General features: G+C 52.1%; 1 protein-coding gene across 3 annotated transcripts in view; it reads left to right on the top strand.

Annotated features, from left to right (window-relative positions):
* Nucleotides 1-17,197, top strand: part of NOC2L (NOC2 like nucleolar associated transcriptional repressor) — a 79,512-nt gene that overhangs the window by 46,527 nt on the left and 15,788 nt on the right. For 2 of the 3 annotated variants that reach the window (XM_050931414.1, XM_050931415.1), the window contains exons 16-17: nucleotides 6,768-6,881; nucleotides 16,142-16,277. In XM_050931414.1, coding sequence (XP_050787371.1) covers nucleotides 6,768-6,881; nucleotides 16,142-16,277 — 250 coding nt within the window. The remainder of the gene's footprint in view (nucleotides 1-6,767; nucleotides 6,882-16,141; nucleotides 16,278-17,197) is intronic. The other variant, XM_050931416.1, reaches the window with a different exon arrangement.

The following is a 17,197-nucleotide window of genomic DNA, read 5'->3' on the forward strand; positions in this document are numbered from 1 at the left end:
GCCCAAAGAGAAATGGGGTGGGGTGTAGCATGTGCCTCCTCATGCAGATTAGCAGTTGGTAGTGGAAGAGCATTGCCCTCTGGGAATGCGGAGAGCGGCAGGTGCACACTGGGGGTGGGAGGGAATGATGGCCTATCGGATGCACCTGGAGTCCTCTGTGGACAGTAGCCCTGCACTGCTCCACACAGCCTTGCGAAGCAATGGCATCGATTTCCGAGAAGGGGCAAGAACCTGATCGAGCGCAGGGGCCCCGGCTTCCCAGAAAGGCTTGCAGTGCCCCTCTGCATGTGGGTTGCGTTCACCGGCCTGCCTCCAGCCTCACAATGTATGTGGTAGCAAATCCCTGCCAGAGAGGGTGGAGGAAGGGAGGCCAAACATCTGCTTGTCTCCCTTGCCAGCAGAAGCAATTGAAAGCAAATGCTCCCTGGAATTCCCATCCATGCACGTGTGCCGGGGAGGGGCCCTGAGTCGCACACTCCGCAGCGGCAAGCAGAGCCCTGGTACTTACACCCCAGGACCGTCTGACCACCCGCTGCCCGTACTCTTCGTGCCACAGCAGGGAAACACAACCACCCACCAAGGCAGCTGCTAACCAGCTTGCTGCAGAGCTGAGGGAGTCCTTCCCTGGACATGGAGTAACTCCTGCTGTCCTGGGAAGTGCTTGTTTAACAGGGAGTTTGTTTGAGTGGGGGAACGCTGGACTGGAAGCCACGAGACTGGTTCTCTCCCTGGTTCTGCGTATGACCTTGGAGGAGTCATTTTACCTCCCTGTGCTCTGCTTCACTTCCCAACCTTTGTCTTCTCTGTTCAGACCAAGCTCTTCAGGCAGGGGCTGTCCATCGTGTGTGTGTGTGTGTGTGTGTGTGTGTTTGTGTGCAGCACTCACCACAGTGGGGTCCCAATATTAGTTGGGGCTCTAGATGCTACTGTAACTTAACAACATGGCCGCACAGATCAGACAAGACCCAAGCTCTAAGTTCTGTCACAAAAGGCCCCGCCCAGAGAACAGGCAAACTCATCTCACTTCCACCTCTTTTGACATCATGGGCTCGGAAAGTCCGTCTTGGACCACTAGCTTTGCATCCTGCTTAGGGGAGAGGATGAGAAGGGAGCAGAGAAAAGCAATCCAGTGCAGGTGGGGGGTGGGGAAGGATAAGGAAAAAATGGAGAAGAGAAGGGGCGGAGGAGTGAAAACAAACTCAGAGAGATGGAAAAAGGGGCAGAGGAAAATTCTGCTTAGAACTAAACCGTATCTCTAGGGCCTACACTTTTCCCAGCTCGGCTTTTGATTCAATTCATAGGCAGCTCTTTAGCAGAGAGAAATTATTTTTTAAGAGATGTGGATTTGTGGGGAATGGCTCTACAGGACTTTGTTTCATGAAGATGTTTCTGCAGTCCCCGGGAGTAGTGAGTATGTCTGGGAAAACTTTGAGCTTCACCCATCTCTGCTATACTGCATGGGCCTAGATTATCTTCTTCTAAAGGTCCTGCCAGGATTTGAACCTGCCACCGAAGGGAGACTAGAAGTGTCAAACCTGATGCTTCGATTGCTAAACTACCCTTTCCATTTTCGTGAGCTGCTTGCCATGAGGAAGCAGCCATGCTGGATGTGTGCCCACCTGCCCCCATCCAACTCTGAATCATGGGTGATGACTCACGTTAAATCTTTTTTTAAGTGCAATATTCCAGAGCCCGGGCTGCTTTGAGAAGCCGACTCCGATGCTAATAGGATTAATGCATTAATGAATATTTTACTGGGGGGAGCCAGGCAGAGAACGGAGCCTGCTGCTAACTCTTAATCCTGGAGCGCAGCGTGCCAACCCTGGCCATAGACTCCTTGGCACCGGTATGGGTCTCTGGTGCAGTGACATGAAATGCAGGCAGGGGAATTAGTGCACCGGGGCCTGCAGCTATGTCTCTGCAGAGATAGCCAGCCTGTCTGAAACCAGGATAAACTTACTTTGTTCTGTAGAGGTTCTGACCCCTCCGCCCTCAGCCAGCCATCTGAGCACCTTCCATTAGGTCAGTAACATCCACACCTCTGGTTTGTTCTGTCTCACCTTGACTGCACTTATCACTCTTCCACTCAGGGAGCGTTCTGGGTTTTCTTTTGTGTTTTGAATGTCCACTCCACTGTATTTGTATTGGAGAAGGCAGGTCGGAGGAGAGCGTCTGGCCCTGGGATGGGAAGGTGGTGAGGTTTGTGACAATCCTTGTGAGAGTTTGTTCCACGTTCTCCGACTGGCCCCCGAGAAAGCTCCATCTCCTGCGCAGCGAGCTGTGTTCGGCGCCGGCAGCTGTTCCCTTCTCCCTTTCACCTGGAGACTTCATTGAACACCGTGATGAAAATGAGCTGCTCCTGAGACCTTTCCCAGCACAGCCAGCATCTGCCATGGTGCTGTCCCTCTCTCCGTGCCCTCTCATCCATTGTACTCGGCCTCTGGTTTATCACGAGTCTCCTGATTCCTGGGAAAAAGGTGGAAAAGGACAGGGAGAGTTTGGAGGAGAGCTGCAAAACTGGTGGAAGGGGCTTGGGAGCAAAGGAGACCTAGGAGAGATTCAGCATAGAGAAAAGAGAGAGGGGAGAGCAAATGCATCCCTCCTGCCCCTCCCACCATAAAGGCACCGTGAAGGGAATGGGGATCAGCTGTTACCTTCAGTCTGAGAGCTGGACCAGAAGTTATGGCCTTCATCTTCAGCAGGGAAAATGTCGGGAACTTTGACACTAAGAACATCTGTGGTCCTGGAACCAGCTGCTATCACTGGACAGGAGGTCTGAGACTAGACCCCCAGCTGGGATGGCAGGGTTAGGGCTAGTGTACTCACTCTTGTCCCCGCGCGGGGGGATCCCGTCCAGGTTCTTGCACCATACTCCTTGTCGTGGTATCTGAGCATGCTCTGTGTTTTATTAAAGTCCACGCACAAAGGTCCCTGTGACCCAGGAGGGGTCCTGGACCAATTGGTGACTTTCTGTAGGAGCGATGCTGTCCTTAGATCTGTGCTGACATCACAAATAAACAAGACCTTGGTCATCACTGTGCTGCTGGCACCTCATGGGATCGAGGTCACGGCTCAGAAGCAAGCTTGGCATTGCCTTGAAAGCACCCCTGCTAAGGGAGGATGGCAGCAACCGCTTTGGGCTGTTTCATCTAACAGCCTGTCCCAGTTAATGAAGAATGACTGACTTCTGTATCTTCTTGCTTCCTTGGGCTCCCCATGTCTTGCATTCACTGGTTGCCTGTTGCTTCCTACTTAGGTTGGAAGCTCTCTGGGGCAGGGACCATCTTTGTGTTTTGTACAGGGTTTAGCATGGTGGGGCCCCAATCCATGCTCAGCACCTCTTGTCCCAAATAATTAATAGTGCTGGAGGGAAAGAGAATTGCAAGCAGCTGAGATGGACTCGGTGTCTGACCCTCTCAACTTTTTCCATTGAAGTTCAGAATGAAAAGTCAAGGGGAATATTTTCATTATTTTTGTGTCTTCCCGGTCCATCACCAATGAAAAACAATAGATGTCTCTGCACACTGGACAGAACAAAGAGCCTCCCTCCATGAAAAGAGTGTCCTGTCCGTCCTCCCCCCACCCCGGTGAATGATTGGAGGCTTCACTGAAATGCTCAGTTCTGGCTGGAAGCCAGGAGTAGCCCTGATCTGAGCGTAAAGACGACGACTCTGTCACCTTTGCTGTTGTGATGAGCAGGACTGAAAGCAGAGCAGAGCTGTCTGACAACAGGCCTGTCTGCTGGCCTGCGCCACCAGAGACCACAGCGTGTCTGTCAGCGTGTTGAAGAGCAGAGTAGATAACTGGCAAGCAGGCCTGGACTCACGCCATGCAGTCCAGAGCTGTGTGTTTCCAATGCTCCAAAAGGCTGGCATAAACTTGGGGCCCTTCGTTACAGGAGAGGGATTGTTTGGTTTGATGCTGTCGTCCCTATTCTTGGGTGTATAATCATAGCGTTTAAGGCCAGAAGGAACCACCGGATCATCTGGTCTAACCTCCTGTGTATCACAGGCCACCAGCACTACCCGGCACCCGCAATCTAAACCCAACAACCAGAATTGGACCAGAGTATTACAGCCCCCAGGAGACTCAACCAGGATGTGCCACAGGCAGAGAATAGGAGGGACCGAGGTGCCCCAATACCTGAATTAAGTGAGATATATGCAGATAATCCCAACAAATGACCTGTGCCCCTTGCTACAGAGGAAGGTGACCCCCCCCCCCCGCAGCCAAGGTCACGGTCAATCTTACCTGGGGAGAAATTGCTTCCTGACCCTACATATGGTGATCAGTTATTCCCTGGGCATGCGAGCAAGAACCAGTCACCCATGTGACTGGTGAATGCTTGGTGCCACCTGGCCCACTCTCTCCCGTGTCCCATCTCCAGATGGGGCCATCACTGATGCTGCAGTGGAAGGAGACTGAACCCTCCTTCCTTCCCCAGCTCGCCCCAATAAGTAGATTCCAGAACATTAGAATGTGGGTGTGACAGGCCGGTTGCCATTTATTTACCAAAGTGCATTCATGGTGCAGAGACCATGGATGCGCCTTCTTTTCCCTTCCCTGCTATGGGCCAGTTCCTGAGCTGGTGCAAATCAGTGTGGCCCCATTGAAACCTTCAGTAGATACATGCCAGCTTCCACCAACTGTGGATCTGGCCTGCTGCAAATTAAGGAGCTCCTGTCTCTCTGCTCTCTTTATCTGTCTGTCTTAGCAATGCAATACTCTTTAAACTTACTTTTCCCCGGTGGACTCTGCTCTGATTGACACCAGCAGCCAGTGTGCTGTCGTGTCTGAGTTGTGATGAGCTGCTCCCAAAAGGCCGACCTGGCTTTCTTACAAACTGAAGCTTGGTGTTTTCAAAACCATGCCACTGGAGAAGCTTATTTGAACTGCCACCTCTGCTCCTCTGCTGCGCTGCCTGTGCATTCCCACGGACGGAAACAGAATGTGCCGTGCAGCTGCTCAGTGTGTGCCGGTTTTGCTTGTGACACTTGAGTCTGGATAATCCTCCTTTCCTGCTGGCTCCTGAACGGCTCTGTGTAAACACACATTCCTGTCGCTCTTTCCCTTGTCCCCCTTCACCTGTTCCTTCTGATTTGTTACCCACATGATGGTCTCCCATCTCACATTATGCTGCCTTTTGCCATGTGCTTGTGCAGCACCTCGGGGTGCTCCTGTAATACAGATGACAAGGTTCCGATCTATGTGTGATCTATGGTAAAGGGATGCTGCCAGGTTAAAAAGAATGCATTTGAATTTAACATACCCTCTCACCGATCACAAGCCAGGTGATCAAAGCCGAAAGACCTTTTAATCATCTCATTTACTTTCCGCTGTTTATGAGACTTACTTGCCCTGTTTCTCGGGACAGTGAACGTAGATTAGTCAGTCGGTCTCACGTTATGCCTTTGCCGGACTGTGATGTTTGGGTGACAGACACTGCTGTGGGATGTTTGTTTAAAAACTAAACACTTGAGCAATAGAATTAAAAACAAACCAGGCAAACATCTGTCAGACTTATGCATTGCAAATGTGGGTGGGTTTTTTTGTTTAAAAAGCTTCACACAAAACCATTTTAGGGGGCCAAATTTGCCCCAACAGGTCCCAGAAATGAAAAGAACAGAAATCCTGCTGAGGTCCGCCTACTGCGTCTGTCTTTTCTCCCCTGCACCCAGGAGTACGAGAAGTCTAGATCCAGGGCCAAGAGCTTAACAGTAGAAGTGAGCCGACTTTCAGAGATGCCCAATGAGTGCTGCAAGTGCTCAGCACAGTTGAGGATCAGGCTGCTTCTGTTAGGTACCGAAATATGGATTTAGGGACAAAACCTTTAGGCCACCAGACTTGAGTCCTCTGGCCCGAGGTTATGCCTGAACCCCCCTGTCCCGTGTGCTAGTGTGTGGGTGCTGCTCTGTGTGGAACAGTTCCGAAAGTCCCTAGTGTGTGTTGCATTCCCCTGCGGATCTCTTCCTTTGTCAAGCCCCCTGCTCTGGTCTCCCAGGCTGTATCTCCACTGTAGGTACGAAGGGTAGTCGTTTGAACTCTGACTGTAAGGGCCAGAATTTCCAAAGTGACCAGTGATTTTGGGGCTGCCCAACTTGGCATCTAAGAGGAGGGTGGATTTTGGAAAGTGCTGAGTGCCTGTGGAGGGTCCCATTCAGGTGTTTCCAGCTGAGCACCCAAAACTAGCAGTCACTTGGGGAAGATCTTGGCCCTTGTCTTTATGTCAGTGGGTAGGTCTACACTACAGGGGGAAAAATCCCCAACAAACCCTCAGCAATGAGTCACTGACCCTGGGTCTACAGACTTAGGTGTGGACTCTGGCACTAAAAACAGCCATGTAGATGTTCCTGCTCAGGCTCTGAGACCCATCCCCTCGCCGGGTCTCATGGCCCAAGCGGGAACGTCTCTGTTGCTACTTTTAGAGTCCATGCAAGCCTGAATCTGTCGACCCAGGTGCCGAGATGCGATAACGCGGGGTGGTCTCTTTTTTTTCCTGCTGTGTGACATACCCTGTAACGCTATGTGTGATACTGTGGTTGCCTTAAGTGACTCTTCTGAATTCACACGTCGCCCTGCCCTTGCTCTGCAATGTAGAATCTAGGTTCCTGGGTGGCTCGTGTCTGCTTGGAACAGGACCTAGGACTGCAATCTGTCAGCCTCGGTCCCGCTCTCTCCGTGGCCGTGTTACATAAAGCCTGCTTTGAACCCCTGCTTTGACTGCCTCTGGTCCTGGCCTAACGTCCGTCTCCTCCCTCCCCACACAGGAACAATGGGAGAAGCAGGTCAAGGAAGAGGGGACACCTCTGACCAAGTATTATGCTCAGTGGAAGAAGCTGCGGGAGAAAGAGATCCAGCTGGAAATCAGCGGCAAGGAAAGGGTAAGGACTGCAAGTCACCGGCTTCCCTGGTTAACTGCAGTGGGAGACCAGAGATATCCCACGTGATGGCTGCTGAGCAGAGTCGGCCCCTCAGCAGCATGGCTGAGAAACCTTTGCCCTGAAAGGGGGTGTGATTTGGGGGCTTGCCTGGCAGAGAGCTTGATTGGGTGGCCCCAGCCAGTTAAATAGTGAACGGCCTTCAGCTCCCTGTTCAGCCTCGATGCCTGCCTTTGCCAGGATCCCGAGCCCAGTGGCAGCCTTTGCATCAACTTCCTGGCTAAAGTGTCTTTCCCCAGGTTCGCCAGGCAGGGATGAGCTTGGGAGGCTGGGGCTGGGACGAGCCTCCTGTAATGGCTGCATTGTGCCTGGGTAGGCTGACGTTCCGCTGTGCTGAGGGCAGTTATAAGGGGGGATGAAGCTGAGTTACTGAGTTCAAACCTGGGTCCAAACTTCTCCCGGTGTTCAGCTCGTGGGCTTTGCTTGGCTCCTACCTTTAAATATAAAGCTGGGAGGCGGCTCAGATCAAGTGCCTTTTATTCTGTGCACTGATTATTTTTCAAAGGGATAGTGGCGCTGAAACAGTCATACTGGGCATGCAGCCGTCTCCCCAATGTAGTGCAGTGGGCAGGATCCCGGACAGAGAGTCAGGCCGCTTGGGTTCTGTCCCCAACGTTGCTGTCTACTCACTGTGACAACGAGGGCAAGTCATCTCACCTGTGTGTTCCCCTGCCTGTAAGACGTGGCTAGCGATCCGTGTCCTTTCCTGTAAAGCACTTCGGAGCCTGTGGCTGGAAGGAGCTGCAGTGGGAAGTGCTGTGGATGATGATGGGTTGGTTCCGCAAGTGAGAAGAAGGGCGCAAACGGAGGGTACGTCGGGCAGCTGGCTCTCGCAGCACACATCCTCGTAGTCTTGGGAAACCTATTCCAGACTCCCAGCCTATTGCGGGCAGCCACCCCGCACGCTGAGGGTTTGAGACCCTGCCACGTAGCAAATATTGGAGATTCCTGCTTTCAATACGGAGTGAGAGCTCTTTGAACTGTTTATGCACAGGGTCAGTTAAAAATAGTATCTGGTGCCTTTCATCAGTAGACCTCACTCAAAGTGCTTTACAAAGGAGGCCAGCATCATTTATCTCCCTTCTACAGATGGGGAAACTGAGGCACAGAGGAGCGAGGTGGCTGGTCCAAGGTCAGCCAGCAGCCATTCCAGGAATAGAACCCAGGTCTCCTGATTTCCAGTCCGGTGCCCTGTCCATTAGACCACACAGCTGTGTAGTAGAGAGCTTACAGGGAATGCATGCTAAGGACCCAGGGATTTGGAGTGTTACTGGAAGACACTGTGCCAGGGAGGTGGTGTGTGCAATAGAGTCCGTTGTACAGAGTGCCTGGGTGTAATAACCGTATAGCACATCGAGGGTGCTGATTTAGGCCCCGCCATGGACTTCAGCCTTGGTGTTTTAGACCTTCTGCTGGTGCCTGCGTAGTGCACTTGCAGCCATTGTAAAGAGAGCTCTCCTGTTGCCTGGGCAATCCACAGCCGTTAAAACCACCATCCCGTTAGCGAAGCAGAGAAACGTCGCGGGACTCCTGTCAAAATAAAAGTTGCATGAAGGGAAAGAACAGCACAAGCTGCTGTGCCATAGAAGATCTGTCCTTTCAGACCAGGAGGTTTCCTAACTGTGGTGGCTTCAGGGCAAAATATGCTGGGCTGCTTTGCAGTCTGTTTAGCCGCTAATAGCTCGGGGGAAGGGAGGCAAGCGCTGATTATGTAGCTTTATAATGCACCAAATTGCTGCAGCTGTGATGCATGCATTTAGAAATTCCTGCAGTGAATGGGATGCATGAGGCTTTCGGCAAATTCTTTGTTCTCCTAAATGGGGAGCCCTAGAGCTACTGCCAGCGGTCTCTTGTGAACTTGCATTAACTCTTCCTTTCTCCCAGGCCTATTCCAGGTGTGGTTAGGGCCTGGCTGGCCGGCCACACCTCTGGAATGCGATTCACGTAGCTCCTGTGCTGGGTGTGCCGATCCCTTTGCATTAAAGGCAAAATAATGACGGGGCAGAACATAAGAAGGGTTCAGTGCAGATGCCCGAGTTTGAGATTGCTGGGGTTGTGGGGGAAAGCTTTGAACAGGTCCTGGAGACCTGCACTTCATGTCACTACCGTTGGAACCCTTGAATGGGTGTATGCAAGCAAATGCTTAGCTCATTGCCATAAGACGAGTGTTGAAGCAATTAACCAACAGCCCCCACCCATAATCCCTTGCCAAAAGAGAATCCGGAATTGGAGATTAAATCCCGGGTTGCGGTTAGTCGCTGCCGAGTTAAACATTGGTGCCTAGCTGTTGGTGAGAGGAAAGAGCCTGCTGCCTGTACTTGTCGGAGGGGAGTCCTTTGCAGGTTGTCTATTAATTATTATTATCTGTATTACCGTAACACCTCAGAAATGGTCTAGGACCCCATTATGCTCGGTGCTGTACAAACAGAGCAAACAGATGGCCCCTGTCCCCAAGAACTTAGGTTTTTTTCCCTGTTGTTTTCAAGGTTGTGATAGTAATTGTCAGAATTTACTGGAGAGGCCTTTTAAAAACCCCCAGCACCATAGACTGTAGCCTCAGGGCATGGCAGCCAAAGGGGCTGGTGGGGGCAAGGATCAGCTCTTGGCAGAGTGACAGGTATACAAGCTTGACACTCCTTGGAGCGTAAAGGAATTATTTAGAGACCCACTTACTGGGATCGGGGCCTGAAAATAAGTCCCGTGGGCTGGATCTTCAGCTGGTGCAGATCACTGCAGCTCCCTTGCAGTCCTGGAGCTGTGCCGATCAACACTATCTATGGGGCAGGCCATCTGCCTGTCTCAGAGATGCATCGGAGGCCTGTCCTAGTGCTGCCGAAAGTATGACTTTGTGAGACAGGGTCAGCCACTCCCCAGTCTGTAGTTGTGAGCCGGGGTGCAGCTTAGCCAGCAGCCAGCCAAATCCTCCGAGCATTTAGTAGTTCTTCTCCAACTCCTCGTTTCAGAGGTGAGGACGCTAGGCTGGGTGGTTGGTTTGTTTTGCAGCAGGCGTGCCAGTCTCAGTCAGGCCTTTCCTGATGGCAGAGGGGAGGAGCGAAGGGTTGGGGTGAGGACAAAAAATGATCTGAATTGCCTGCATCTGAGCAGTGTATCCTGGAGGGTAACCATCTAATGCAAGTTAGCAGCTGTCTGCTGGTAGGATGCTGTCATCTCTGTACTCTCCACCCCAGTGTCATATGCCTACATGGAGAGGAGAGGGGTCAGAGCACGAGAAACCTGTCCCCCACTCTGCCTCGGGACTTCCTAGCTGACTGTGGAGGGGTCACTTGGCTGCTCCATGCCTCCAGTAAAATGGGGTGATCTGCCTCACCAGGCTAAGTTCGTTGTCTGAAGCACGTTGAAATCCTCAGGCAGAAGGGGCTGTGCAAAGGCAAACCCACCTTACGTTAGGACAGAGCCAGTCATTTGGTGTCTTGGAGGAAATAAATCTTTGCAATGGGGTGCAGAAGATCAGGAGACCAGATCAGTGGGAAAGAGATTGCTGTGCTCCTAGTTCACATGTATATCTCTGATGCTTGGAGGCTGTAGAGGGCTGTATAAGTGCCAGGCATACGTGGCTGAGAACTGCGACTCAGCTAACTGGGGGAAGGGGGTCATCGGATTCCCTTGATGCCGCTGGCTCTTGGTTTTGTCTGGTTGCTCTGTGAAACAGGGCAGCTTGCCCTGCACTAAACCAGCCCTGATTACCGAATGAGCCGCACCTGGGCTGAACCAGGTGGTCCCCATGCAAAAAGAACTGGAAACTACAGTGAAGGGGGAAAGCCTAGGAGACCACAGCTAGGTTTGCAGGTACTGCAGGGAGCAGCAAGGCCTCCTGCAGGGCCCAGAACCAGCAGGAAAAACACTGAAGAAGCAGGAGAGAGTGGGACAAAGCTCTCCAGGCAGAAACAGCAAAGGGCCGGCTGGATGCAACCTGAGTGACTTTGTGTTCAGTTAATCAGGAGAGAGACACCGAATTGGGCTTGAGGCCTACTGGTGGGGGAGTTGTTAAAGGGCCCTGAAGCGGGGGGAAGGGGAGACAGACAGAGGCAGGGTGCCGCAGGGTGATCTCTGGCTGCAAAGGGGTGTTTGTATTAAAATAGCGCCTCTGAGCTCCAGCCTAGAGCCAGGACCCTGGTGCGCTAGGTGCTGTGCAAACCTAGGACAGATGTTTCCTACCCCAAGGAGCTTACAGTCTTATGCTTGCTGGGGATGTAAAAGCCGAGTGAAAAGGTGAAACTCCCCAGGGTGGGCGAGCACAGGGCCAGTGCCAATCAGCCCTTACCTATGGCATTGTGCAAAGTCAGCAACGACTTCCCCTGGGGGAACACATCATTTAAGGGGACAGTGCGGAACAGGAGTCTGGACACAACCACTGCTAACCTTAGACTTGCCTATGTAGATAATAGTGTGGCTTCCTCGTCCCCCTGCTCCATCCCACGTGCGAACGCTCTGCCTGCTGCTCTGGGCACAGCACTCAGCATTTGGAAGCTGGATCCGGGGGGCTCACTCATGTCAGGACCACAGAGTAAAGCTGTCTGTATGCTAATATGATTAAAAGAGTTGAGCTGGGATGCTCTTCTGGGGAGCAGGAAATGGATATAATGGGCATCCCCAGGGTATGGTGAGGGACGATTGAAACAGTTGACAGGACGGGGTGGTGGTGGTTGGCTCCAGGCCAAGTCACAGAGGGTGGGAGGAGAACTCGGAGATCTTAGATGCTTTCAAAGTCACGCTCCAGGGAGAAATTTGCCCACAGGGCTGTAAGCCCCCAGTGCAGCAATCTGGATGGAATGGGGAGCGCCCCTTACAGGTGGTTCAGGTTGGGAGATAGAATTCAGCATTGAATGCAATGACAGCTTGCAAATCCTGCTAGGAAATGGAGAGCTGTGACTTGCCCAAATGGGGCTGGTCCCGCTGGTGCCAGGCCTGGCTTTCCCTGCCTATGCTCGGGGGTCACGCTGCTGGAGCTACCCCAGCGGCTAGCCGTTGATGGGTGACAATGAAACGAGCCTTTAGACTAGAAAAGCAAGCAAGGATTTCCCTGGGCAGCCAGGAGCGGTGGGGTGTGAGATTCCCCTGGAAGGGGCTCCTGCAGTGAGGGTGAAAGGGTAGCTGGGTAAAGCCGGGAGTTGTGGTCAAAGGGAAGTGGCAGGGCTTTGTTTCAGTCCCGAAGGAGCGCGAGATGAATAGAGAAGAGGGCAGGGAAGGGTGAATTTTCAAGTGAGATTTCAGAAAAGCCTGTCGCTGCCTGAAGATCTCCGTGCTTTGAATGGGGCTGTTGTCTCCCTCCCTGAGGGCTTGCTGGCTTAATGATGCAGCATTGTGCTTCCCGGCGGGATGCTGAGCACCATGAGGCCCATTAGGGCTGAGAAAAATCCACGTCCCATTAACAGCCATTGAAAAAAATCAGCCTAGTTCTGAGGTGAAACTGGCCTCATCTAACAACTCTGACCTGGCTGCCTGATTCCCACCCCAGCTCCCCGGCAGTTTCTAGCAGCACACGCACTAATCAGCTTCATGGGAATCTGAAGAGGCTGGCTCCCAAGCTGGGCCAGCCCCAGCATTACCACTCTCTGCCCCTGTCTGAGGCACACAGAAGTCTTGGATCTGCATCCTGCGTCTGTTGGCTTACGGTCTCGAAAGTGACTAGTCGTTGGGGGTGGGGGGCAACTTGAGACATTGTAAAGGAGTTATTTTCTAACAGGGTGGGTGCTCAGTAGATTCCCAAAATGGCCTCCTTTTTAAGGTGTCTGCAGTTGGACACCCCAGAAATGGTCACGCGAAATCCTGAGTCGTTTTTGAAAACCTAGGCCATTGTTGTTTGTCCCTGACTGAGCTCAGGATTATGCCAGGTGCTGAGCAGACCCATAGTAAAAGACCGTCTCTGCCCACCAGACTTATACTCTCAAGTGTTGTGCAAAATGTCGATTAAAATAGCGTCTGTTCTTCCCCACCCCCTTAGTTTGAGGAAGCAAACTTCTGCGCATTCGGGGCATGAGGTAAATTTTGCTCGAAACCAAGATCCATTTCCACTTAAACTCTACGCTGGGCAATGTACCCCTGGGAATAGGCTCATATTGGAGCTCATAATGCAGTCAGAGGGAAAAGATAAAACCATAAATCAATATTGATTATGAAATGCAAAAATCATCAAACCTAATGTTTAGCTCCTAATTTCTCCCTGCTTATGTTACAAAAACCTGGTCCTGGGTGCACCTCTCATTCCCGAAAGACTTTGCCAATCTTTGGAGGACTGGGAATGGGACTGAAATGTGAGATTGAGCCCCCCTTGTCCCCAGCTAGCCCTTTGAGTAGCTATGTGATAGGAAACTGAGTCTTAATAAACAGCTGCTGCTCAGCGTGGAGTGAAGCTCACAAGGTACCCTGGAGGTTGGTACTGGGACCAGGATGCGGTAACGTGTTTATGAATGATGTAGCGGAGGAAGTTGATGGCTTTCTCCAGTAACATTACTGTTTAGCTTAATAAAACAGCAGAGCATTGCAAGGAAGTCCCAGAGGTTTCCAGTGACGTGAGGGAGATGGGCAGCATGATGCGTTCGTGCAGTGCCTAGCACAATGAGCGTTCGCGCTGGGGCTGGGGCTCATAGGTGCTATAAATAATTATAATAGCAAATGAAATATTCACTGGGATCAATGTAAGGCAACGCCCGTTTAAACTTCACATCTGTGCTGACACATGGCGCCTGCAGGATACTCAGAGAAAAGAGACTCGGGCGTTTTTCTGTGTAGTCTAGTGAGGGCGTCTTCTCAGGTGCACTGCAAAAGATTGAGGGTAATACGGAACGGCATAGAGCCAGCTTTGAACCGTAAGGGCCCGGTTTGTTTGCACGCTTACTTTGCACACAAGCACTGCTGTATGCACAAGTCTCCTGCTCTGTTTGCATGCCTGGCCAAATGGGCCAGTATCTAGTATTCTGCATGGCCATTGTGGGCTATGTGGAAAGTTAGTGCACAGGGATGCCCAGATCTCAAGGCTGAAAGCCAGCCCGCTTTTGTTTTTAGATAGGAGGCAATGATGCAGCCTCCTCTGGCCTCCTGTATATACTTTGAGGGTAGGTCTGCACTGCAGTCGGGGGGCAGCTCCTGGAGCTAGCTGTGACCTTGCTCACTCAGCTTCTGGTAACAGTGACGCTGTGGACACATGGACCAGCTATCCGAGTACTTATCTGGGTGCGAGGCAAACTTCACTGCCTCTGCTGACGCTCGTGCTACCATGGCGTCACTGCTGCCAGTCTGCCAGCCAGCTAGCTAGATGGAAGGTAGCTCGGTTGTGTCTACATGAGCTGCAGTCAGACACTTTGATTGCAGTGTAGACGTACCCTCAGTTGTCTTGCTTCAAGCAGGATAAAGAGGAGACTGATGCAGAGGGAAGGGGCACTTGCAAGATTTGCCCATAATGCAGCCTTACAGAAGTCCTGAAAAACGTAGCAGCCCAGACACCAAATCTATTCGCTTGCCCTTGCAGTGATGGTTAGAAGGAAAACAGTGATGTTAACTCGCCTGTCCACAGGGCGAGTGGAATTTTGCACAACTGGGAGATTGCAAAGGCAAAGAGTATCTCAGCTAGAAGGGCTGACTGGGTGTGTGGAGCTGACTCCCGCCGGGGGATGCTGCCCACATCTGTTCCATGGCATGCTGCGATTTTAAAGCCGGTCACATGCTGCTTTCTCTGCGTGCCCTTGAAACACAGGTGACTTGGGAGATGTCTGGAGGGGCCGCAGGAGGGCAGGCCACACCATAGTGGATGGGGAGGCGGGAGACCATTTAAAACCAAGACCCTGCAAGTGGGTGGTGGTTCAGCCCTGCCTGGCCAGCCTCTGACCTTCAATCCTAGTGTTCTTGGTCATTGTTTGTGAGTGCTCTGCTCCCAGAATCAATATTGCCCAGCTGGGGTCCACAGCAGTGAAGCCAACGAGCTGGAATTGGCTTTTGGATGAGATGTGCCTCTCTCTCTCTCTCTCTCTTTCTGCTGAAGCTGCTTTTGTATCTGGAGAGTGCTTCACTGCCTCTCCTAACCTGTTAGTTCTTGTGGAGATGCTGAAGTGGTTCTGCCCAGAGATGAGCACCTCGGGGGAGGCCTGGAAGGTGGGAGCTGGGAGAATTATTCCCAGCAGGCTATTGAGCGTGAGTGATTCCCCAGGAGGTGTGTGGCCGGGCCCCAGCAGGGCAGCTGGTGTTCGGAGAGCAGGTGCGATTTGGTGTGCACAGAGTTAGAATTGAAGGGCAGAAGGGACCACATCTCCGTCACAGGCCCCCCCGCCTCCCCCCTTGCCTCCACACACTAAACCTGGCACCCAGAATGAGACCAAGGTATGACAGCCCGCAGGAGACTAGACCATTGTGTGACCCACACAGTGAATAGGAGGAGCTGAGGGGCACCAGTGCCCGAGGCCCCTGCAGTGGCAGGATAGACCCAGATAATCCTGGCAAGTGACCCACATGCTGCAGAGAGAGGTGAAAAACCCCTATGGTCACTGCCAATCTGACCGGGAAATTGCTGTATGTGGGGTCAGGAAGCAATCAGTTAGACCCTGAGCATGTGAGCAAGAACCAGCCAGCCAAGCACCCGAGAGAGAGGATGCTCCGTGCCACCTCAGAGCACTTCCCCACCCCGTCCCGTGTCCCATCTCCAGCTGTTGCCATCTCTGATGGTACAGAGGAAGGAGACAACCTCCACCCCTCTGCCCAAAAACCATAGAGGAGGGGGAGACTCCCTTCCTGACCACTGCACATAATTGTCCAAAGCCCTGAAGCATGAGACTTTAGGAACATCTGACATGAACCATAAGGCTGGCTAGTCGCCAGGGCTACACTTTTTGAATTGGGGGTGGGGCGTGCAAGGAATCACGTGAATAGCTTTTCTTGCCTGGAAAGCTGCAATGGGCCATTTCCTGCAGAGGGACCACTGCCAGCAGTTGTTCCATGATGGGGTCACTGGAGTGGCACTGCTTGGCGTGCAGTCATTTGCTTTTGGAGCTGGTTCCTGGGCGTGTTCGCAGGCGGCAGGTGTAATAGTCCTTCGCAGACAGGTAATGCGGATTTTAGCGGCAGTGTGAAGTTGTGGTTTTGGGGTTTAAGCTGCGCATTGGACGTTGACCTGCAGACCACGGTGGGCCCGGCACCACAGCTGGAAGGCAGAGACGGTTTCAAACGCTGATTTCATTGGTTTTTGTCTCATCCAGCTCGACGACTTGAACCTCCCAGAAATCAAACGGAAGCGGCTGGAGGACAGGAAGGAGGATGACAAGAAAGAATTCAAGGACCTCTTTGAGCTGGACAGTGACTCCGACTGGGAGAGCGGTGGGTTCTCCGTGCAAGGTACGGGGCTGGTAGAGGTTTGATTGTGTATTGCAAAGAGGCGGGGTCAGATTCATCCATGGTGGAAGATGGTGCAGCTCTGACTTGGAGGAGCCGCATTACAGCTGAGTGTGGCCCGTCAGGCTTGGGGACATGGAGAGAGAACGGTTTGGGGTTTCCTTTTGCAGGTTTTCAATCAGCATAGGAAAGCTCATTTAGAGCCTTTCATTTTGCCCCCATGTCTTTTTGCTTCGCCTCTCTCAAGCTCATTCTGGAGTCCTCACTAACCTTCATCTCCCTTCCTGACCCTCCACCCCGTTCCCCAGCACCTGCCTTTTGCTGCAGATGCTGACCCTTGCCAGCGGCTCTCTGGTAATCCAGCAGCAGGGGGCGCTCATTGTACGGTAGTGCCCACTGTCTCAAATGTTCCTGTGATATGGCTGAGATTCAACTGCTGTAAGGAGTTCTGCGGTAGCTCTCGAACGCAGGTCTCTGGTCCTCTGTCTCCCTATCCCTTCTGTACAATGAGAATACTAGCGTGGCCTACCTCACAGGAGCATTGGGATAAATATGGTACAGACTGTGAGGTCAGTACCCAAAGATAGGCCCAGCAATTGCTGGTTTCCAGAACAGACTGTCTTTGAGAGAAGGGTTAACTCCTCCCAAACCCAACACCCTTTCTGTTCCTGGGATCTTTTTAGACACCTCTTTAATGACTTAAGGACTGCAGAGGTCTTTGATGGGACAAGAAATTTTTGGTCTGTGGAGAGAATAGTGGTATAATTCACAAATTAACCACTAGGGGTCCGCTACAGAACGTGCTTAAAAACTCCACTGGACAACTCAGAAAACTGTCAAATTCTTCTTTTAGAGTCTTGTATTTGTCTTGCGTTTTCTGATTGTTATTGCTAGGGGCATTTTCATCAAAACAGGATAATTTT

This window comes from Gopherus flavomarginatus, chromosome 21 (assembly GCF_025201925.1).
Source record: "Gopherus flavomarginatus isolate rGopFla2 chromosome 21, rGopFla2.mat.asm, whole genome shotgun sequence".
Lineage (NCBI taxonomy): Eukaryota > Metazoa > Chordata > Testudines > Testudinidae > Gopherus > Gopherus flavomarginatus.